The 23,912-nt window shown below is 40.9% G+C and overlaps 1 protein-coding gene across 1 annotated transcript in view; it reads left to right on the top strand.

Annotated features, from left to right (window-relative positions):
- The first annotated feature begins 8,880 nt into the window (after window positions 1–8,880).
- Window positions 8,881–23,912, top strand: part of bmper (BMP binding endothelial regulator) — a 32,297-nt gene continuing 17,265 nt past the window's right edge. The window contains exons 1-2 of the mRNA XM_046045400.1: window positions 8,881–8,986; window positions 14,279–14,364. Of these exons, the coding sequence (XP_045901356.1) occupies window positions 8,881–8,986; window positions 14,279–14,364 (192 nt within the window). The remainder of the gene's footprint in view (window positions 8,987–14,278; window positions 14,365–23,912) is intronic.

Here is a 23,912-nt window from a genome sequence, read left to right as displayed (position 1 = left end):
GAGTTACATAACGTCCTCTCCACCATGGAGACCTGGAAAGAGGACTACACAAAAACAGAAGAAGCAAAACTCAAGCACACCATTCACACAGAGGAGAGGCTGAACCTCCTGATCCAAAACATCTGGTCCCAGGATGGTCGATGGTCCAGCACAGACAAATCTGAGTGAAACGAGAGGACAAGGAGAAAATAAGGAGACAGATGGAGGGGGAGACAGAAAGGCCCACAGCCTGTTGACACAACAAACAAACCTATGTGTGTTCAATCAATACTTGAACTTCTCGTCCCTTTGGCTAAATCTTTGGACTTTTTAGATATGTCTGATTGTTTGTGTGATTTCCTTGTAAAACACAAAAAATGGAAGCCAAACAATAAACATTATAGGAAATGTGTCCGACTGCCTTAAGATGCTCTGCTGCTGAGAGCCTGTCTGCCAGTGGACATTTGAACTGGACGCAGCCACATCCAGTGGACCTCATTTCTCTTTCATCCTCAGATTTCTGTTTTCTCACAAAACTAGCTCATCACCACCCCTTTTTTCTCCTCTCTTACATTTCTTTCTTTCATCAGCCTTTCTTCCAGAGCGCCGCTTTCTTCCTCCTTTGCTCTCTGGTTTGCGTGTTGTATTTTTGACTTTAAACACTTTTCCAGATTTTGTTTTTTCTTCCTCAGTAACTTCTTCCCTCATTCTCGCCTCGGTCCAGTAAACCAGCTCTGATGTGAGGAACCACCAAACATGGCTGCACACACCCCACTGTTAAAAACATCAAACAACAATTCTTCAACAATCAAAGTGTAACTGGGTCGCAGCAGTTTGAGTGAAGAGTGAAATAAAAGCGGAGTTTGGATTCAGACGTTAAGGAGCAGCCGTCTCACTGTGGGTTTTATTTCGGAGCTTATTTCTGTCTCTCGGGGGTTTAAGGCGTAAACAAACTGGATTAGATAATTGCCGCATCATTTTACTCTCACTGCAGATTTGAAGCGTCAGCAATGTTTCACCTCCGCCACGGGGAACTTAAGTGGCTCGGATTTCTTTTTTTGTGTGAACAACACTGATCCTATGTTTTGATCCCAGGGGAAAATTACCAGAAATTATATTTATTTCCTTGGTAACACAGCTACATCATGTTTTTGTTTCCCTAAATGACAATACAACATATTTCTCTATTCTAAAGATAAATATATTTTAGGCCATATTTTCTCCTCCTCTGTTACCATTCATATTAAAACTTTCTGTTTCATAAGGAATGATACAAATTATAATTTAGACTTTGAAATTTAAACTTTAGATACATTTATTTATAATAAATAGATTTAATAAATTACCCATAAAAGAAACACTAGGACACCACAAAATTCCTCAACTGTGTCATATTTTCTGTAGGCCTATAGTACAATGCTGCCACCACCTTTGTTAATCCAGGCTGGTCAGGTGTCAGAGACAATAAAATATCCACCACACAGACAGATTTACAATAGTATGTATAGTACGTGCAACCCAAGAACGTCAGTATTGGAATGCATTATGATCTGAGACACTGTGTGTAAAATTCTTCCTTTCGACATTATCTGCACATGGCAACTACAGTATGGTTAAGGTTAATTAAAGACTAGGACTCCAAACTGTAACTGTAAACACTTCTACCACTAGAGGGGCGGAGGACGCCCATTAACCAGATAACACAGCATCTGATTTAGGCCCCATCCACACTACTCCATTTTTGTTTAAAAACGGAGTTTTAAAACGAACGATCTCCGTCCACAACAGTGTTTTAGCTGCGTATCAGAGTTGATCTCCGTCTATACACATATCCTCATCAAGTGGCCGTTCAGGTACACTGGGCATGCGCATGCCGATGTAAACATGAAGCAGATGGTCTATTCCATAGTTACAGAAGATTTGGGGAAAGTACTACAGGCAGAGGACCACACCAGATTATTTTTTATTTTTTTTTTGCATGGACCAGTAACGAGCTGGTATTGTTACTGATATGACACTGGAGTTAAAAGCGGCTGTGGTGGCAAAAAACAGACTGTGAGTCGTCACAAAGTACACGGCAGATAAGTGTTATTTGCACAGTTCCAAAACAAAAAACGGGGTCTTAGGGTTTTAATTCGAAAACGCAGTAGTGTGGATAGGGCCTAAGGACCCAGTCAAATTAGAAAAGTGGTTTATACGCGGTGTTGTCTGACCACGTCAGGCTGTCAGGGGTGTGTAGTTCACATTAAAGCTCACAGAAATAGTTGTGGAAAAAATGAGAGCTAGAGAGAGAAATTCAAACCCTGGCTTCTTTCTCAGTAACTTTTTGGAATGTTACTAAAATGACATATCCGACGTCAGAAAGGTGTGAAGTGATGGGGTTTCTGAAGCTATAGACTGCAGTTCTGTGCAAGTATAGTGGCCCTTCTGGCCTCCCCTCCTAGCACAGGGACGTTTCCCCAGCTTGACGGTTTTCGCCAACCCATCATCCTCCATTGGAATGCTTCTTCCATCGACAAAACCAGTTCATTCTTTATCATGTGCCATCCAGCATGACTGATGCTGTACTTCAGCAACAGATGAGTGTCATGCTCCAATGTCGAATCCACATTGAAGCTGGTGAGTTGATTTTCCATCGAAAGCATCTTTTTTTCTTTGACCTTTAAAAACAGCCACAATGAATGTGTCTGCTATTTCTTCCTGTTCATGTTCTGGTCCAGAACAGCAGTTAAGGAGCTCAGAATTGAACTCTGCTGCAATCATGGAGGGGAAACAACTGCAATTTGACTGTTTATCTCTTTGGTACTGCTTTACATAGTCAATTATGTGCTGAGTGAGTTTTATGTGCTCTGGGCCCTTGAAACCTGTAAGAAAAGCATGCCTTTCGGTCTTGCTGAAAAAACTAACTTTCTGCAGATTTGTGGCTTCTGTCTGACAACAGCGATACACAGCAAGAGATTAACTCGTAGCCCAGCTTCCCTGTGAGAAGCTTGTAAAACCAGGAGAGTATGGAGCGTGATAGATCCCAGACCTCCCACTCTAATTCTGCTGTTCTCTAACAAAATACTTCTACCCCTGAAAGAGAAATGAAAAACACTTCACTTCTTTACATCCTGAAAATATACACCGTGTCAAACCCTCGGCATTTTACTCATGTGTGTCCCAAGGATGCTTAGGGAGAAATATTCTAACAAGGGCTGTGGGAGATAATTTAGCACGATCATGTATAAATTTTCAGTAGAATGGTAATGTGTAATTGTTTGATTTGATCTGATTAAATTGATCAAATTTATCAGCAGAATTGTAATACAACTGTAATACAAAATTAGTTAGTAAAGATTTTGTTTGATATAGATGGAGAGTTTTGTCTGAAGCAATGCATAACAGCGGAACACTAGCCTATTTACCAGATTTAACTCAGATGAAGGAAAACATATTCTTGAAGCAGCATCCTTGCATTAGATATTTTGAACACATTTCCTGGAATTCAGCCTGCAAGTGTTATCTCTGTAAAACTTAACTAGAGTATAAAATGATGAATGATCCTGGTTGAAACCAGTATTTCCTTACTGTGTGTCTAAATAAAGCTGGACATAAACTGAGGATGCTAGTGTAGTGCTGCAAGCTTAGCCCCAGTAGATCCTAGGCCATCAGAAAACGCTACCCTCAGAACAGGGATCATGGAGACTGTGGCAAAAGTACTAAATGTAAACCTGGGTTCCTTCAGTTGAAACACAGGTAAGGGTCCTGAATTTCTAAAGAGTCCTGGGTTCCTGGAAATGGGTCATTAGTGTCTGTGTGGCCTGACTCAGACAGCTGGGTCTAACCGCTCCCTCCTCCTCTCCCTCACAGTCTCTCAGAGCCAGACCTGTCGACTGCAGGGGGCTTTAACCTCAGGGCCACTGGGGCCGCAGGGCCAGCCAGGGCCCACTCCTCCCGTCTGCAGCCAGTCTGAAGGCAGGAGGATGCTCAGACATTCTTCAAACATCTGAGCACATTGTTCATTCCATGCCAGTCCTAATGTCTTCACCTTTCACACTTTCCTTTTTGTTTCAAATCCACTTCCTACAGACTAGCATCTTCTTTTAAAGGAGACCTATTACCTACAATGTTGGATGTTCATGTTAAACATGGCCAAAGCTTCTAAAAATGAGGTTAAAGTATTTAAAAGAAATCCCTGTGAGCAAAAACCTCAGATTTCCTCCTGTTCTGAATGCTCTGTTTTGAACTGCTTTTTCTACCAAGAGCTCCGTTCTATCTATTACTGAGCCAGAAGGAGCTGGTGTCCCATATATGGGCATAGCAACGGCTCAGTCTGTCTGTTCTGCCCAGCAACAACAACAGCCTGGTAACATGCTTCAGGTCTTGGGCAATTAGAAGACAGTGGGCTTTGAGAGGGGGGGCCTTAAGTGCAATTTATACTTCTGCGTCAAATCGACGGCGTGGCCTCTGCGTAGCCCCCTACCCTACGCCGTCACCTACGGCGTAGCCTGACGTGCACCTCCTCAAAAATGTAACTACACGTCGAGGCAACGCAGACCGTAAGCTCTGTGATTGGTTAGCTGGGTAGCCTCGCAATGCCTCAGAGCCGACAGGAAGTGCCCCATGCTTTGAAGTAACTTTTGCTAGCGGCTAAAACAGCGGCTGTAACACGGTGGATCAATATATTTGACCATCACAATCCGATGAGAATGTGATCCACTCGTTCGGTAACATTTGAAAAGGCTACACCAGACGCTCGTTTACAATACCCTCATTCCCGTTAGCAGAGCGCTAAACTGTAAATTAGCCTGCTCGGCCGGCAAAAGTCAACACAGTGGACGCTGTAGCTACATGAAGTATAAGTATTTTTAACTTTGAATCATGCAAAGCTGCCATACAGGAGTCACAGAACTACAATATAGGTTTAATAGGTCTCCTTTAATAGAAACCAGCTTGTTATACTGATTGTCTCATTGGATTTTGCTCAACTAAATGCTTATTTAGCTCCATTACACCTAATCAGAATCCGAATCATTTTTATTTATCGTTTATTGCCAGGTACATTTTCACATAGGAATTTGCCTTGCTAAATATTGATGCTTAACTGTACACATGAACATAAATATAAATATATTTCACGGCTTTAAGTCAGCCCAAAAAAGATGGGATGTAGTTGTTTTGTATGGTTCTACGATCTTAACTACTCTCCCTCTCCTTCATTGAGGATTTTTTAAAAAGATACAGTATAATCCTTCCTTTTTTCCACAGTGGAAAAACACAGAAAAAACATCTCCTATGCCCCACTGTTGCTCTGTAGTCTTCAGTACGTAAGTTATATCTGTTTCCACCTCGATGAGTTTGTTCAAAAAAATCATATATCAGGAAATTTACTTGCCAGCAATTAAGGAAAAACTTCCCTCCAGTTTTTCTGTGTCAGAAAGGAGCTCAATATCTTTCAAAAAGGAGATTCTTGTGCACTGTATTCAAGACATTTATTTAATCGGTACATTAAAACATCGTTTCAGTCTCTACTGACTTTGGAGTGCCTTCCTTGTTTAGGTGGAAATTTACTGAAACGCAGTAGCAAAAATGTCTTCACTGTAAATTTAAATTCATGCAATAATGTCTGGAAAAGCAATTCAGATTCAGAATTAAACTGAGAAGAAGAGGCGTAAACCAGTTCACTGCAGTTTCATTAACGTAAAGATGAACCCTAAATTGTGCCTGGGTTATTTTTAATGCATACTTACTTACTTACTTTCTCTTTTTGAACTGAATTTAAACTTGTTTGCAAATTGTTTTTTGAGATAGAATTAACTTTCAGAGATTTCTAAGATTTTCTAAAACAGGCAGACTCAACCTGCAGCACTCAATTGCATGCAGATAATGTTTTCAATTTGTTTGATTCCCAAATTCACCCACATTGACTCCTGCAGCTTCCAGAGCAAAGTGTGTGTGAATCGGGTCTGGATGGTGCGCGTGTGTGTGTGAGGCAGTCCGACTAGGTCACCCCTCCCTCTCTCTGTTGCCATCTAGTGGTTAATATTACCCCCCCCACACACACACACACACACACAGACACACACACACACACACACACACACACACACACAACAGACACTCCTGACCTCTGATAAAAACACATTTTCATGAGATTTTGATGGTCTCCTTTATACACACTTTAATGTTGTTTTGTTTTTCTATCTGACACACTCACACACACGCATACACACTTGCTCTTTGCATCACATACCCTTTGATGCTCTCCCAATCTTTGAAACACACTCCTTTTCTCTGGTTGACAAGCATTTTAAATACACACTTTCTTGATGTCAAGACTCAAACTTTCTGTCTACGACACTCTTTGACGCGCTTCCCTTATGAATCTCTTCTTTACTGTCTTTTTGACACACACACCTGGGCCATGCCTTGCGTTTGTTTCCAGCGTGCAGCAGCACAGATCCAGCGCTCAATTAAAAGGTGCTGGGTGGGTCCTAATTATTTCTTTGAAGACTCGCTTTTCCTCCCCGTCTGAGCTTCTGACGAGCTTCACTTTAAAGAGGCTAGACACACACATACACACATACTGTCATGCAACCCACCTCATCTGTCACATAAGACTTTAATGTAGACTCCAGTCTGCAGATTTATGGGAACATAATGCTAAAATGTAGAGGCGTTTATATGGTGGAGGAGCGTGTTGAGTTTGACAAGAAGGAGACGTTTGCTCTGCACGGAACAGAGCTGCAAATAGTCTCATGTTATATCCCAAGCTGCCAACATTCATTTGATGAGGATTTTGTTCAAAAGAAACCCCATTTGTCTCTTTGGTTATGGTTTAGATTTGCATTTAAAATCTCCTGTTGATGGAATTTAAGGAACTGTTTCTTTCAAATGAAGAATAACGACAGTTAACTCTTTCTTCACTGGCTTTAGGTCCTGTCAAGGTCGCCTGATCAGTGTCCCCTAGAGGTTCCACACCCCAGTTTGAGAACCTTTTTGACCCTTTCAAGAGCACCAAATGGATCCTTGAGTGCACTTTGACAACCACAAGGACTAGTTTATTTTTCACAGGAGTGAGTTAATAGGGGGATGCCGTGATATTTAGATTTAAAACATTCGATGCTAAAGCATATACATAAAGAGAGTAGACTACATGGCCAAATGGATGTGGACATCCTTATGTAATAGATAATAATACATTTCATTCTGACACTATGGGCATTAATATGCTGCTCCAACAGCCTCCACTCTCCTGGTTTCAGCTTTTCCACCAGATGTTGGAACCTGGCTGCAGGGATTTGTTCCCATTCAGCCACAAGAGCATCAGTGAGGTCCAACACTGATGTTGGTGATCAGGTTTGGCTCTCAGTCTGTGGTCCAAGTTAGTAAAAGTGTTGGATGGGGTTGAGGTCAGGGCTCTGTGCAGGCCAGTCAAGTTCATTCACACCATTCTGGAAAAACCATAGTTGGAGGCACACTGTCTAAATATCATTGTATGCTGGACCATTAAGACTTTTCTTCAGACCATCTTTGGCTGAACTAGTTTCTAAATAAAGTGAGAAATACTCACAATCTGAAAAAGAAAGAAGGAAAAATCTCTGTATTGGAGTATCTAAAATTAAAGATGAAAGAACATGAATATGTCTGACAGGTATTTCTATTTTCTCCTTCCAGATGTACCACAGTAATTGTGCTACCAAGGAGAGTTTGAAGTAGTTATTGAAGACAAGGTAGATTAGGAAAACCCTTTATTTTGAATTAGTAGAAAATTGACTTCTGTCTCTGCAGGAGACAAAGGTTCCACTTTACATCTGTCCTCCTGTCTCTTCTTGGCGTTTCTTTTGTTCTTCTTCTTTTAAAACACTTGCATTTACAACACAGACACATCAACAGCACATGTAGCTCCCCTGATTTGTTAATGTAACTGGATCCCAAAGCACACACACACACACACACACACACACACACAGGTTTATGGTACTCACAGGCTCAGTACCGGGTAGACAGGAGCAGAGACTGTAATTATTACAAATTAAAATAACAAAAGGAGAACTGGAATGTTTTGGAAGAGGAGGAGGAGAAGTCTGCAGGAGATCTGGAGCAGATGACCAGAGACGGTCTGGAGGGTTTGGAGGACGTTTCAGAAAGGTCTGGAGGCAGGAGGAGGTCCCGGTTTTAACAGCGGAGGCAGGACTTTCTGGCTCTGTGGTGCGCTCCGACACCAGAGGTCCGCTTTAATACCAGAGAAGGAGGAGGAGGCCGGTCGACTCTCTTACACTGCTCAGAGAGAGAGAGAGAGAAAGACTGCAATCCACTCCTCCGTCCCGGACAGTCTGCATCGAGCATCCATGTGCCAAACGGACTCTTGATTTCAGAGCGCTGATTGACACCAGTCTACTCCTTGAAAAACTTTACTGATTTATCGGCACGGAGTCAGAAAGGCAGTTTTGAACCCCTGCAGCTATTATAAATCACCTGTGTTTGTTTCTCTGAGGTAAAATCACCTCGGACACTTTGATTTGGACTCTTCTGACTGCCGGAGAGGAGCGAAATCCATTTTCAAACCTCGAAAACATCCGCTGCTCCTCTCAGGATTTTCGCATCTGCACGATTTGGGACTGATTTTTATCTTTAAATGTTTTCAAGTAAGCTCCGCACTCCTGTTTTCCGCACATGTCCTGAGCAGCCCCACTGTCTCCTGCCTGTCGGCGCGTCTTTGTCATTTTAATGTCGGTATAATCCCCGCGCGCCTGGTTGATTGTCGCTTTCAGCGCAAACTGACAAACTGATGAGTTTTGCTCTCCTGGCTGGAATAAAGAAGTCTGCGGGACGTGGATCTGTTTCATTTTATTTTGTTATACTTTGGAGTGATTTCATTTATTTATTTGTACGTTTTCTCCTGGAGAAAACCCGAGGATGTTGCTCCGCTGCTCGAACCCTCCCTCTTGGTCCACCTGTAGGTTTTTCTTCAGCTTTTTGTTGCTGCTCCAATCGCCCCGGTCCTCCTCTCCGCTAATTACAGGTAAGATTAAAGGCTTCATATGGTTTTATAATAACACATCACAACACCCACCGTGCGTAAAATCTACCCAAACCCCCGGTTATTTAGTCTGCCGCGCCTCCATGCTCCTTCTATTCAGTCTGTTTTTACTCTGCGAGGGGGCGCACCAAAATCAAAGTCACTTCAGCTTTTATATTTCTAGGTGCCAGTATTGTGGTGTTCACCTAAACGGTCCATGAACCAAGAAATATAACCTCCAAATTGGAGCATGGTCACCAGGAAGCACAAAATCAAAAGAATGCGGGCAAAGCACTCAGAAAACACTTTCACACCTGCCCTCCTATATTTTGTATCACAGTATAATCATAATTCATGTTTTTTTTATTACGCAATAAAGGCGATTCAAATTTAAAAGTCAGTAAATTGCGTTTGTTGTGGTTTAGGAAAGGTCTTAATCTTGAGTCCGAGGGTTCAGGTGACATTCAAGCGCTGGGTAACAGAATTGATCTGCTTCCTCCTGTGGAAACACTGTTGCCCTGGACAGAAATACCACCAAAATACACCCCGGGACGCTTGTTGTTTGCAGCAGAGCTTGTTATTTGCAGAGGTAGTGTTCTGCCTGACATAAATCACTATGATATAAGTCAATATCAAAGTAATTTATACAGAACTTTAGGATTTAGAACTTTAGGATGAAAGGTCTGTGTAAAATTAGAAGTCTTATAATCTTACTCAAATTGTTGTTTGTGTCACTAGAAGTTATAATTAGCCCACATTTTTAGTTAAAAGCAGGCTGTAAAGTGTAAATCACTTTTCCTAACCAGCTCTGATTTAACAGCGTCTCTGTCCTCCCTCCTGAGCGGTTTCTCCTGCCACTGTCTCCCGGTCTAAACGCGCTCCCTCCCTGGCCTGCTCCCCCTTTGAAAGCCGCATTGCATCATAGGATATCGCTTGTTTGCCCTGCAGCGCCTTTGAGAAATGAGAATAATAGAAGCGGAGTGAATGAAAGGTGGATGTGGTGGTGCGCGCAGGCCGGGCTCTGCTGTCAGCCGTCCGGCCTATAATGCTTCTTATCAGCAGCGTGAGGGACGGGACTTCTGCAGCTGACCTGCTTTTACTGACCTGGCCTGGTGATGAAAGGGCATTAGATTAAATTGATTTGATTATATTTATTTGGTTTTGGTTCCTCCAGAGGTCATTTGGAGGGTTTCCATGAATACATGATAAGTTAATTAACAAGAGAAGAAAGGGTTTATTCAGAACAGAGGTTCTCTTCAGCTTTTAACAGACATGACATTCAAATCCAGACTAACTTTATATACGTCCCTTCTGATAATTTCTGATTATCAGGGTTTCCCTTCTCTTGGCTGTTATCTCTGTTCCTGAAGCAAACAGATGGGGATCAGATGGGGGGCAAAACCTGTACCATATGGGTCTCTGTAGTCAAATATGTGTCTGTTTGACATGAAACCTTGTAGGAAACCTCGGCGAACCAACAACCTCTCTGTGTCAGCTGAGGAGGCTGCACCATTATGATCCCAGCGGATCGGATTCCTCCACCTGGCATCCCACATATGTACTGTATCATCCTGTCTATTGTCTGCTGAACCACTGACCAGAGGGTTCTGCGAAGTTTGAGGTCTTATAGCTGAGCGGTTGAATGTGTCCCTGCAGCAGGTGGAGCACCGGGTACAGAGGTCATCCTGTTGGCTTCAGGATTGTATCTACGGTGTTTGTAACCACAGCATTACTGGTTAAAATCTGGTCCAGGACACTTGTTGCTGTCTCCTCCTCTCTCTCTCTCTCTCTCTCGCTCTCTCGCTCTCTCTCTTTCTCTATTAGGGTTTGATACAATTTACTGAATCTGAATGGTTTATGATTCTTATTTAAACTTGCAGGTGTTAACCATTGACCCCTTTAATGTCAGGAAAGCTAGTGACATGGTGTTACTGCAGGAAAACCGGAATAAAAGTCCCTTAGTTTTTAGTAAAAGTAAGTTTTTAGTAGTTATGATGTTTCTTTACACATAAAACCCATGAGAAAAACTATTAATAACAATAATACATATAACACTATTTTTATACTGCAGAACTGCTAAGGATCTGAATTATTCCTGTCTAAAGCTAATTAGAGACTTTTACTGTCAGATGAACAGAAGTAGAAAAAATATTTCTTTGGCATGGGACAGAGATTATTAATATTTGAGAAGTAAAACTCAAGTTAGACAGATTTAATTTGACATTTAGCTGATTTGCTCATTCAGTTCAGTAAGAGATTCATTAGACTCAGATCTTAATAAATGTAGATATTTTACCAACTTGCAACTGGGTCTAAAATAGAAGCGACTCTCAGAGGCTGATCAGTCAGAGAGCGACCTCTAACAGAAGAGAGGTCATAGTTTTGAGTTCCCTGCTGTCCTTGAGCTCCAGCCTCTTTAACGACTCTCTGCGCTGCTTTCTCCAAGTATGTAATCCTTATTATTTTATCCTTTTCACTGCTTTTTGCCTGCAATAGTTTCTGTACTGTTTTCCTTTTAATAAAACGCTTATTGCTGTTTAAAGGTGAAAGGGTCGCTATATAAATACAGTAGATCATTACTTTCTGTAGGTAGAAAGGTATCTGGATAGACGTGATATATGTGTGGCTCACAAACAGAAGAGGAAGGTATTTTGTCAGACTGAGGACGAGGCCTCAGAGACCGAGTCCCCCCTGCACCCTCCACCCACTATCCACCTTCACTCCCCCACCACTTACAGCCCTGCCAGTTTAATTACACTCGAAGGCTGTAAATTTTACAGTGGTGGTGGAGTGGGCGGGGTTTGTCTGCTGTGCCAGAATTCACAGGCTGGTTTTCTGCTGAACTCAGAGACAAGGCGGCACAACTCGCAGCCATAAAGATCTATTGTTGTAGAGTGGATTCACAGAGTATACAACACAGTGGAAGTGGTCGTCTTAAATTGGTACCCGTAACCCCAATAATGTGCTCATTTGCTTTGACAGTAACGCTCGGTTACAACTGTTTGGTAGAAAGCTAGTTAACTTTGCATGCTAATGAGTGCATTTTATGTTAGAGCAGATAAACATACAATTAAATCCATCCAAACTCTTTAAATGTTGGATAACGCTGGTACTACACTGCCCTGCACACTGCATTTGCTCTGGGGAGGGAGGAATTTAGCAAACGGTCAATTACTAAATCATCAACTTTACAACAGAACCAACAAAAAGAGCCAGCAGGTCAAGAATCAGAGGACACAGTACACTGATGATACACTGACCAAATATTGCTCAGAAAAGGTCTTAGTCTTTCATTTTATGTTTACGTGTGAATCTGTGTGAAATGAGATAACCGTTAAACAATGAAAGAAAGAAGGAAATGAAAGAAATGCAAGATGCAAAACCTAAACAGAATTACAGTGATTTATGCTAATACAGCGAGAGAAATTATATTCCTCCGAGAAACAGGATCATAGGAAGAGACATGACTAGAAACAGGAAGTAGTTTGACACTCAGTGTAGTCAAAGGTGGAGATTTACCCTTACCTCTGATGACCCTGGTTCAGCTCCAAGCTCATGACAATAAACTCTGCACATAGAAAAGCAGCTGAGCGTCGTACTCCGTTTCTTTCTGCTGTAGCTCTCCAAGCAGGAGGAAGTGCTGGCCCTGAGATGTTGACATCTGCCTGCTTCTACCCATAAATCCTTGTGTTTGGGGTCGTTTCCTGTAGATGGTTCAGATTACATTTACTCTCGTAACAAACTGGCTAACTCATCAACATTTTTAAGACCTCAGTTTAAATGTCACAGCGTTTACCTGGACAGATAAACCAGACTAAAAGAGAAAAAAGAACTGCAGTTTAAATATTCTGAACATGCTGACAGTAAAATGTATAATGAAGCCTGACAGATACAAGGTCAAAATCATCAGCCGATGTAGGTGTACGATGGTATTGCCTTATGTAACTGCATTAATGTACGTAAGTTATAAGTTGCATTTTTATGTATATTTGACTTGATTTTGATCGTTTTTAAACAAGCTGTTTGTTTTAGTTGTCTTTATTTATAGCTATTAATGATAATTTTACTTCCAATCAAGTTAGCTGTGCAATACTGTTACTGTAATCTCTGATTCAACTGTAAAATGGGTTTACTGATCTGGTGGGTAAAAAATGACAAAAATGCTGCTTTTGGTGAGAACTGACACGCTTCGACACTGTGATGAGTTGACACTAACACTGTATGTTCAGCTTTGTTTGAAGATACAATAATTGATATCATCAATTTGGCTCTAATTTATAATCATTTGCAGTGAATTGGCTATCTTAAGTCCGCTGTCTGCCTGCTGGATTGCTTTAGAATTGGGCTAATGAAAACCAAACAAAGTTAAAGCATCTGAACTTGTTTTTTCGCCACTTGGGGGCAGCAGAACAAGCTGTAACAACATTGACATATTAGGTGCGTTTGACTTCATGCAGCGCTGACTTAACGTGATGCATGCTGGACTTAAAATAAGGCGTACTGGTTAGAAATACTTGTCAAACTTTTGCCAAAATGTCACCATGTCACATGACATGAATACTTCACGGGAGCAAGGCGGCTGCAGGCGCCGAGCTCACGCAGGTTTTAATTCCTCGTCCCTGCAGTCACCTGCAGCTCACGTTAGACTATCAAGTCGGCAAAAGTCAGCCACAGTCATCTCGAACGCACCTGTTATCACCCTAAAAAGAAAAAGTGAATGTCAAACGGCTGCCTGTTTACACGTCCAGCAGACACAGAGAAACATTAGCATACATTTGGAGTCGTGTTTGTGTCCACCTGATGAATGTCCAGTATTCACTCTCCTTTTACCTCTGTTTTGTACTCCACCAGCTCCTGGGGAAATATCTGGCACTTTAGCAGCTAGATGCTCCACTCCATCTAGTTTCTAAATTTTTTATTTTTTTGCTGAAAACAAGATTCATTAAAGCAGCGAGACTGAACCAAAACAGTAAATTTACTGGCCAAACAATGAGCTAAAAATGCTTTGTAGAGCTGATGGGAAATGAGTGAGAATGAGTGATTCTTTTTAATATAATAATATAATATATAATATAATATTCTATTAGCTCAGCTTTAAATAACCTTGGTGGATCCTCTGGTCATGCCTCTCATGTTTTCAGCTCACAGTTTATTTAACACAAGTCTATGTGACGTCTCTTGGTCCTGACAGGCTGTTGTGTAGATCAGGAGGGTTGGTCAGAGTCAAAAGTTCAAACCCTGTTTTCATTCTCAGCTTGCATCTCACCTGAGTCTCCTTCTTGCTGTCCCTCACAGGTACTGAGGCAAGCTGTGACAACGAAGGAGAAGTCCTCCACATCCCCAACATCACCGACAACCCCTGCATCACCTGCGTATGTCTGGTAAGAACTAGTTTCACATTCCGCACTGTTGAATATGTTGCATAGCTGGCAGTTTTTCACAATAACATTTAGTTATTAGTTGTGTGACTTGCTGCCGCCCTGTTTGTTCTCGACACATTGACGTGTAATTGCTGCTTCAGGTTTTCCACTCAGGCTGATAGGATAAAATTACCCTTTTAAACTCTGATAGTGATATTTGTAAAGCGGATTATTGAGCTTTGTGTGGTGTTTCTTATCAGAAGGTTGTGAAAGATTTGTAACACTTTGAAAGGACTTTGAAATGCAAGTTTTTGGCGGTTAGGTTAGGTGAGACGTTAAGTTTGAATAGTGTGATTTGATCATTTTTAATTAAATTTTAAATCACTTTTGTAAGCCGTTTTTTTGGGGGGGAATTTACAAACCTTTTTCAGTAAAACATTGAGTTGATATTGTGGTTAAAAGGTACCAATATCAATAGAATACTTATAGAAATAGATGTTATAATGCATCTTTCTATGTAGAAAATGACCCTTCACTGTTTTCGGAGGATTTGCAGTGAAACATGAAGTTGGGGATTGTTTGTTTTAACAGACATGCCTGTCGTCATGCTGTCTTGGCTCGGACCGGCTGTTAAAACCAGCCTACAAAACGTTAGGGGACGAATCTTTCCTGGAACATGTGCTCTTTGACCCCTGACCCCCGCACCACCACTCTACCCCCCATTACTGCTCTAGAGGTCTTTGTTTTAGGGGATGAGAATAGACCAACAAGGCTTTTCTGTCTCACTACCTCAACAGCAGCTGAAAGAGAGGATTTTGATTTTAAAAGGCATCACAAGACCAGAGTTTACCCTCCATGAAGCAGGTGTAAACTTGAAGGATGCGTTCAGTAAGCTTTAAATGAACTATAGACTATAGGTCATATAATATGTACTTGTCTGACGTCACCCACAGAACTTTATTTTAAATTATTATAGAGATCAAAAAGTTTCCAAAATAATAATAATAATGTTAGTTATATTAAAATATTTTACGGAACTGTGTATAAACTGATGCACAATCTAACAAAACCACTGCTTCTAAAGCCTTTAACCTGAATGATGATCCTGTTTTTATAGATGTCATGATATAAGAGTTATAATGCACTCTGAAGTGTTCTGATATAAGGAAATAATGGAACTGGTGGAGGAATATCACAGCACAAGGGCATTACTCCCCTATCTCTTCGGCTACTTTGTTATAATGTCACCGTGCACATGTACAGTTTATACAAATACTTACAGTATACTTATTCATGGCAAATACAACTTTCTGCATCCAAACCCTAGCTCCTTATTGGCCTTTTTAAAGATTCTGTTAGCTTCTGATTGGCTAGTTTGAGGCTCCCCCAACTTGTAGCCGTGCTCTGTGTTATCAGGCAGACATCAGCCAAAGCCCTGCTGAATGCTATCAGTCATCAGAAGGCAATGGCCGGCCTTTCATCTCTACTTTAATCCCCCCTACACACACACACAGACTTCACCCACACCCTGCACACACACACACACACACACACACACACACACACGCATATGCTCATAAACTTCTATACTTTCAATGCTCAATCATTATTGAATTTGGCAATTTGTTTATCTCCTAAAAACTTTTAAAACCTGAGATGCATGTTTTGTTGTTTTTGTTGTTTTTTGACTTTGAACATAACCTCATATCAGTTTCCAGTTTCACTTCTTCTCATTGGTTCCCAAAGTTTCAATATTCTTTCTACACCAAAAAAACAAATAATGTATATAGCAAATTATTAAGATTTCTATTCCTTATGTGACACATCCAAATACAGCGATAATTGTTCTGTTTTTACATTTTAAATTTAGGTTTCTTCACTTTACACTGATTTGAAGTGAAACTGGTGTTGAAGCTATATATAAACACTAACATATACTCATACAGTCACATTGACATTTACACTATTGAATTGAATGCCTTTATTGCCCATACAACGAAAAATACCTATATGTATGGGGACACTTAGTTTTCCCCCTGTATTGTATTGTATCGTATTTTGTATCCTATTGTAGATTTCACCTGCTTCTTTCATCCGATGAGAAACGCTTGTATTGCTGACAATAACTGGGAATTCATTGTTAAATAACAGCTGAAAAACAAAATATCAATGCAAAAATTCAGATGAAAGTTGAGTTTTAAAAGTATGTTTTGCAAGAGAAACATCTCAAAGTTTGACCATTTAATGTTAATATTATTATTTTAACTCTCTGGACTATGATTTGCAAAATAATAATAAGCTTTAGCACTTTTATTCTCTTTACCTTCTGTCAGTACAAGTATATTCTGAGCTTGTGGAACCTGGTTACCCTGGTGAACAGTTTGCTCGTGTAGCAAGAGGACATTTTTTGACACATGGTAACATAACATCCAGGTTAAAGCAGACCTTTAGTAAAGTGACTACACTTCCGCTTCCTTCATCCCCCAAAAGACGGACTCGCCATGTCGCCGTGCTGTCTTTAGGGGGTTGGGGAGCCATCAGGGCTCCAGTGTCACTCATACATGGAAGAGTGGGGAAGGGGGGACGGGTGGTTGGCTCTCCAGTTGGTCCAGAGTACCTGCTAATGGCTCTGTGGGTAGGGACATACACTAACACACACAGATACACACACAGAAGAGCCATTGTATGAGTTGGGGTGAGGCCGAGCGCTGTAATGGGACCAGGAGTAGATGTGGCTGACAGACTGACTGACAGGCCGGTCGCCATGACGATCCGTTATCTTGGAGGGAGTCGGTCCATCTCTGTCACACTCTTCATCATCCTCGTCTATCTGTCTGTTCATCTCCGTGTCTTTTTCCACTCTTTCATCGGCTCTTCCTGCCCTCGCTCGACCTCAGTTTAGCTCCTTTTTTTTTTTTTTTTTACTGTGTCACTTGTTGTAGTTCAGATATTCTCTCTGTAAATGTCTGCCCTCTCTGCATCATGTGGAAACAAGAGCGGGACTCTGTTTTTAGCGTAGACTAATGCTAGGTGAAATATTAGCTGTATTTTTGAAGGATTGCTTCTTGTATTACCTGACTTAGCTTTGGCTAGGGTGATAGTTTGGCTTGTTATTCTGGTCACATAAAAAAAACAATAAAAATATAAAACTTGTTGGCAACAACATCAAAGACAATCTTTAATACCACAGGCATGTGACAAAGCTCAACAATTAAACTGTAAAAAATTAAAATGGGATGTCCAGTGAGCATGTGGGCTTAAAAAACAAAAGGTTTGTAAGTTTAAAAGTCTTTACATTAGCAGATGAAAGAACCCGACAAACAGGCTAGGTATCCATATAGGGATTACATTCATATTGGACGATCTAACACTTACATACACACACAATATACATCTAACATTCAAAACAGGATGTAATGTGTCCTTGATGTAGTTTAGACTGACACTGATTGTTGAACTTAAAACTTTACTTCCCCATTTAGCAGTAAAATAAAATAAGGGTGAGTTAAAAAAGTAAATACTCACTCTATCTGGGCAACAGTTCACCCACAGACGGACATGTAATCTGCTGGGATTTAATATGAGTTTAATATCGGAACAATCCTCCATTCCTTCATTTCCAACATTACGAGCAGCACCCAACAGTAAGGAGGTCAAAGGTCGTAAGCCACAGCAGCCCGTTAATCGATGAAACAAACATTCCAGATGCACTGCGCATAGAAGTTCCTGGCTAGGAGTTTAACGCTCAGGAGCTGTGATCGATCTGAGAGAAAGGTCAACGGGTGTTTGCTGTCAGTGTCTCAACTCAAACAGTAGCTGATCAATATAGGAGGGGTAAGGTTTACCTGATAACCACCTGATGAAACTGAACCAACACCAGCTCTGTTTCCTACCATATTTTAAATGAAAAATAACTTCAATGATATATCACATTTCACTTGTGTTTCAAAATAAAAGCAAAATCCAAATTAAATGAAAAAATAACATATTTAACATATTTATAAAGGTGACAGAAATCTGAAATAATTTAATACCTACTGTGTTTTTTATGTATTTTTTCTTTTTGTAGATTTTCCTTCTCCATATCTCCCTTCTCGCAGTCTCTTCCTCTCTTTCTGTTTTTGTCTCACTTGTGTTTTCTGAGTGGTGGGAAGTAAGGAGTTAAAAACAGGAGATGAAAGAGTGTCGGAACGGTCAGAGAGGGAGATAAAAGACAGGCCAGGGTCAGTCGAGGAGACCAAAGGACAAGTGAACAATCTGTGTCCTGCCAGGTGGTCAGTCCAACAGTTACAATAAAAGCCTCAGTGAACAAACTCTGGAATATCCATCCATCCATCGTCAACCTGGAGCCTATCCCAGCTGACATTGGGCGAAAGGTGGAGTACACCCTGGACGGGTTGCCAGTCAACCCTAAGGACAATTTTAGAGTCACCAACCTAGCCTGTATGTATTTGTATGGGGGGAGGAAGCCGGAGCACCTGGACACGGGGAGAACATGCAAACTCCACCGGGGTTTGAACCCACGACCCACTGTACCACTGCGGCGCCCCCACTCTGGAATATAATGAACTAATTTTAATATTCTTGTGGTCTCAGTAACAGAAGAGTCTCAAAAACTACATTTTATGGAAGTGTTTTGCAGGCACTGAACTCACATTAGTTTGGGCCACAGACCTTCACCACCAGTACTGGTGCTGTTTGTCCATATGACATAAAGTGAGGACAAGTGATTGACAGCGTGCAGGAGTTGATCTGACTCACCTGTCTACAGCACGTTCTAGTGTGCAAGAACTTGGTAGTAACAGGCATAACAATTATTTTATTCATTGTCAGAATCATAGACTGATTAATCAACAGTGAAAATATTCGTTAGGCCTACAGCTGGCACTGTCTAACATCATGTTTATATCATGTCATTTTAAATTGGACCACTTACATGTCAAAGCACAATATTCTGGATTGGTTTCACAATGTTTATGCATTCTTGAATGAATTAAAAGGAATACTATATTTACAAGGGGAATATCACCATTTAAATGTTTCGACGTTCATTTGCAGTCAGCTCGTACTCATGCTGTGCACCCTCATAACTGGTCATGGTAAAGTTCGACTTCTCTTCTATTCAGACGAGCTATGGGCCACATTATTACTACATTCAGCTCTCCCTCTGGCAGAAAAGACGACTCATTGAAACAGTTTTGGGAAACTGCTTCCCATCGGCGTCTTTCTCCTCCCGTCTCGTCTCTAAGCTACCGTGGCTCCTGCTCTCTGGCGGGGGGTCGTGACCTGTTTGTTTTGGAGGAATGGTGAAAGGTGATAGGTCACAGTGGCAAAGGGGGTTCAGGTTTGGTGATGTCCAAGGGCTTAGGTGGGCCTTTAAGTTTAGAGTTCCTCTCCTGTGCTGACAGACCCATACTTATCTCTCTCCTTCACCATGACAGAGAGAAAGCATGAAAGGGAAGAGAGGAGGGGGAAGTAAGACAGAAGCTTTTAGTTTAGAGGGAACATCTCAAAAACAGAGGAGAGAGTGATTACATTTGAGAGAAAGATGGGAAAACTAAATATGAGAGAATAAGAATGAGTGCAATATTTAGCCCAGTGAAGATGGCGAAATTGAAATTAGGGAGGATAAAAGAAAGACAGAGAACGAGAGAAAAGATTGCAGATGGAGGAAGAGAAAATGGTGGGTGATGGGAGAAAGAGAAGGGCAGGAGTTGAGGGATGAGGAGGAGAAGTGAGGAAGAAAAAAAAACACTGATGAGGACAAATAGTGAACACTGTCGCCTCTTAGTGGCAGAATAGCCTAACTGTCACACAAATAAGGATGTTTTATCCGTTAAAGAAGAAGAAAACATTATTTAATGTTGATAAAATGTTAAAGAACTGAGATGTAAACAATTAGATTTTCTGTCTGTCTCATAATGGCCAGTTTGGTTTAAAATTGATTACCAAAGCTCTTGATTATTATTAGATGTTGTAAATATTTTGTCCTTTACTGTTTATTCTGGTATTGATTAAAACATGACGAATAGCATCAATAAAATCAATCCAACTCAATAGCAAGGAAACATAAATTACTAAAAATACAACATCCCATAAGCCATGATTTTACTTTCTTGGCACCAGAGAACCTAAAGGAACACCTATAAATATTGACATTTAAAAGCAGTTTCTATGTCTGTCTTCACAGTGAACATAGAAAGATTTAAGAGCTCCTCTTCTCTTTTCAGCTTCTGGAAACATTTTCCGAAGGTTTATGGACCCAGGAAAGATTCATCCTTGGTTACTTAAACTGGCAATAAAGTGCAGTCACATCATGACTTTTATTATCTGCACTACACTGATTTGAATTTGAGATTTCAAATATACTCCAACCATAAAAAAAACTTTTTATGGTTGAATGTAGATGTCAAAAGCAGGAAAAACAAGCATTAATCATGTAGACTTAAATACACAGGTTTTCGTTTCTGAAGCAGTTAAAGCTCATGAAACTGGTCAATAATGGAATTACTGTATTGAACTTAACCTTCACTATGACGTTAGTAATGATTCAATTGAAGTGATTGAATTAAAAATGCTGTGGGTAAAATCTGATTATGGTTTAAGACTGCGTCTGTCTCACACTGAAAACTTGTGTCTCCATGATGTTCAGAGTCAGCATTTAAATCACCAAAATCATGAAGAACCAAGCCTCCTTCTACACATACTTTGTCACTGTCAAATGAAAACCTTGTAACTACAAAACTTAAATTTTGTAGAACTTTTGTTAGGTAAGATGCATACATAAATGAAAACACACTAAATTTGAAGTTAGGGCGTCGCACAGAACAACTGGTTGAATATACACGATGTATTCAGTGTAATTCAATTTAAGTCGAACTCCTTGTAGCTCCATATGGTAGCAGACAAACACAAAGATCGCACACACACTTTCTCTTTCTCTGACACAAACACTTACGAGCATACCAACGCCTTATCCCACTTTGTGTGTGTGAGTGCGTGTTGGGGGGGGTCCATAACCCTCAGTGACAGACTGCCGTCCAGTTGACCAGCCTTGGTGCCGCGGTGGTATTTCAAGTGTTTATAAGGCGTGGTGACCCGTTGTGACCTTTGACCCTGAGACAAGAGGGCTGAGAGTATGTGGGGGGTGGGGGGGTGGGTCACATGTACTAACACCACTTTGTGCTAATGGATAACAGCAGAGAGAGAGAGAGAAAGAGAAGGACATGACCTTGGCAACCAAATTGTCCACGGTTCTTTAAAGGATCATTCCAGTGGGTTTTTTTTCGCGTTGTAGTCCATTTAATACAAATAGTATGCACTTTACATCACAGCTGGCCATTTTGTAAACAAAGCTAAAGTTGGTTTACTTTCATTTCTATAAGTTACAAAAAACTGCCAGTTGATTTGAATGTTCAAAAGCAGACGCGCTGAGGTGGGAACTGAAGTTTTACTACTACAACCAGCACTCGCATGCAGTCGGAATGATGCTATTACCTCGTTGTGACAGTTTGAGGCTTGTGTTTGACCATTCAGTAATGTTCAGCACTGCAAACTCAAAACTGATATTTCATGGACCATCAGAAAGCTCCACCTCCAGGAATCAAAACTGAACCCAATTCCTTGTGGTTGAAATACTGGATACACCTACAGTATATAGGTGTGTAATTTTGGTCAGCTCACTTCATATTAACATACAGTGTCATATCTTGGGGTTAATCATCTCTTTTTTTCCCTGTTTTCATCAGACTGTCAACAGTGTAGCGCTGTTTGTTCTGATGATGGGAATGCTCCAACAGCCTCCCAACTTGACTTCACTTTTTTGTTGCCTCAAGTGAACCTTGCCTTCCAGCAGTCATTAGAATATATACAAAAAATACTATTATCAATCAACAATCCATTATGTCATAGCAATAATTAAAAACAGAACAGCCTGGTGGCGGGTCTAAGTTAAACCAGCTTACTTCAAAATTCTAAATTAAAAATGTAATAATTTAGAAACAGGATTTGGTTTTCATTTTAGCCATCTTAAGACCATTGGGGGCAGCAAGGCCTTTGGTTTGAGAGACAGGAATTCGATTCCCACTGTGACCCATCCACCGTTGTGTCCCTGAGCAAGATACTTAACACATCGTTGCTTCCTGAGCTGTGTTGTTCATTTCACAGATTGTCATCTCTGTGGTCTGGATTCCCCCATCTTGTCTTAATAAGCAGGAGTGAGATGGATGGTACTGTGGTCAGATTATCCTGTGGGCGCTTAATACCTAAACTTGTCCATGCACAGGATGTAAGTTAGCCTGATACAACCTCTTCCACTGTATTGCCAAGATCAACTTTTCCAGAATATTGACTCTGACTTGTGTTCACATTAAAAGTTTCCGGCAGATTTCTGGGTGAAGCAAAGGGAGATTTAGTCCTTTTCCTCTGTCATTGATCTAATTTATTTTCCCTCTTGCTTCTTTTACTTTCTCTATTCCCTCTTTCCATCTCCGTCCCTTTCCTCCCTCCTTCTCTGTCATGACATCATCTGTCCTCAGTGTGGTTGGGGTTTAGCTGGAGCGCTGCTGCTATATTAAACCACCCCGATTTATTTTCGCCCTCTTTTGATCCGTCCTTGTTAGAGCCGCCTGCCGCAGTGCCACAGGGCCATGGGACCCGCCAGCCTCCACTTTATAAACCCTCACAGTGTGTAAAATGAAACACACACACACACAGCGCGTGGATAAAATCAGCAATAAAAGCTGGGTGTGAAAGTCGAGCGGATTAAACAAGCGCATATTCTGTCCAGTCCCACGGTGCAGTTAGGGTGATGACGGATACAGTGTGCGGGGTTTCTGAAGGTGACAGGAGGATTGTTGAGTTGGTGTGACAATTCACAGCTAAACTGTGAAGATTGACTCACTTTTTACTTAAAATCTCAAGCTGCAAACTTCAAACCTTTGATGAAGTCTGATAGCACAGCACAGAGGTGGCGTATCGGGTGCAAACTGTTGTTGAGAAGACAATTCATGTCCAACTTTGGGTGATTTTTGGCCATGCTAGCAGCTTGGCTCTAGGGCTGACAGCGTCAACAAATATCGGATGGATTACCATGAAACTTTGTACAGATACCCATGTTCCCTCAGGATGAAATGTTATAACTTTGGTGATCCTCTCACTTTTCATGTAGTGCCACCATCAAGTCAGAATTGTAATTTGTCCAATTGGTTTATGACCAAATACCTGCAAAAATACCAGTATTTGATGTTGCCAGGCCAAAGCACATCCACACGGTCACCATGAAGCAGATAAAGTTTTTTTGTATGAAACTCTTAAACCTAAAGATGATGTTTTTTTCCAACCACAGCTTTGATTGCTGCCTTTTGAGTCCTGCATAATTTACTTAAAAAAGTTTTCAGAGGCTTTAAAGAAGTAAAGTGGCCATTTCCATGTGATAGCTTCCTCCACTGCGGGTAAAATACTACAACAACCAGATAAACTCACAAATTCATAGTGACCAAGACTTTTTTTTTTCTTGGTTCACAATAGAGACTTTTTTAACTTCCAGATTTAATTTCCCTTTTAACTTC

The sequence above is a fragment of the Micropterus dolomieu genome, linkage group LG03 (genome assembly GCF_021292245.1).
Source record: "Micropterus dolomieu isolate WLL.071019.BEF.003 ecotype Adirondacks linkage group LG03, ASM2129224v1, whole genome shotgun sequence".
Taxonomy (NCBI): Eukaryota; Metazoa; Chordata; class Actinopteri; order Centrarchiformes; family Centrarchidae; genus Micropterus; species Micropterus dolomieu.
The sequence above is the reverse complement of the archived record's forward strand: the minus strand, read 5'-3'. Positions and strand labels throughout refer to the sequence as shown.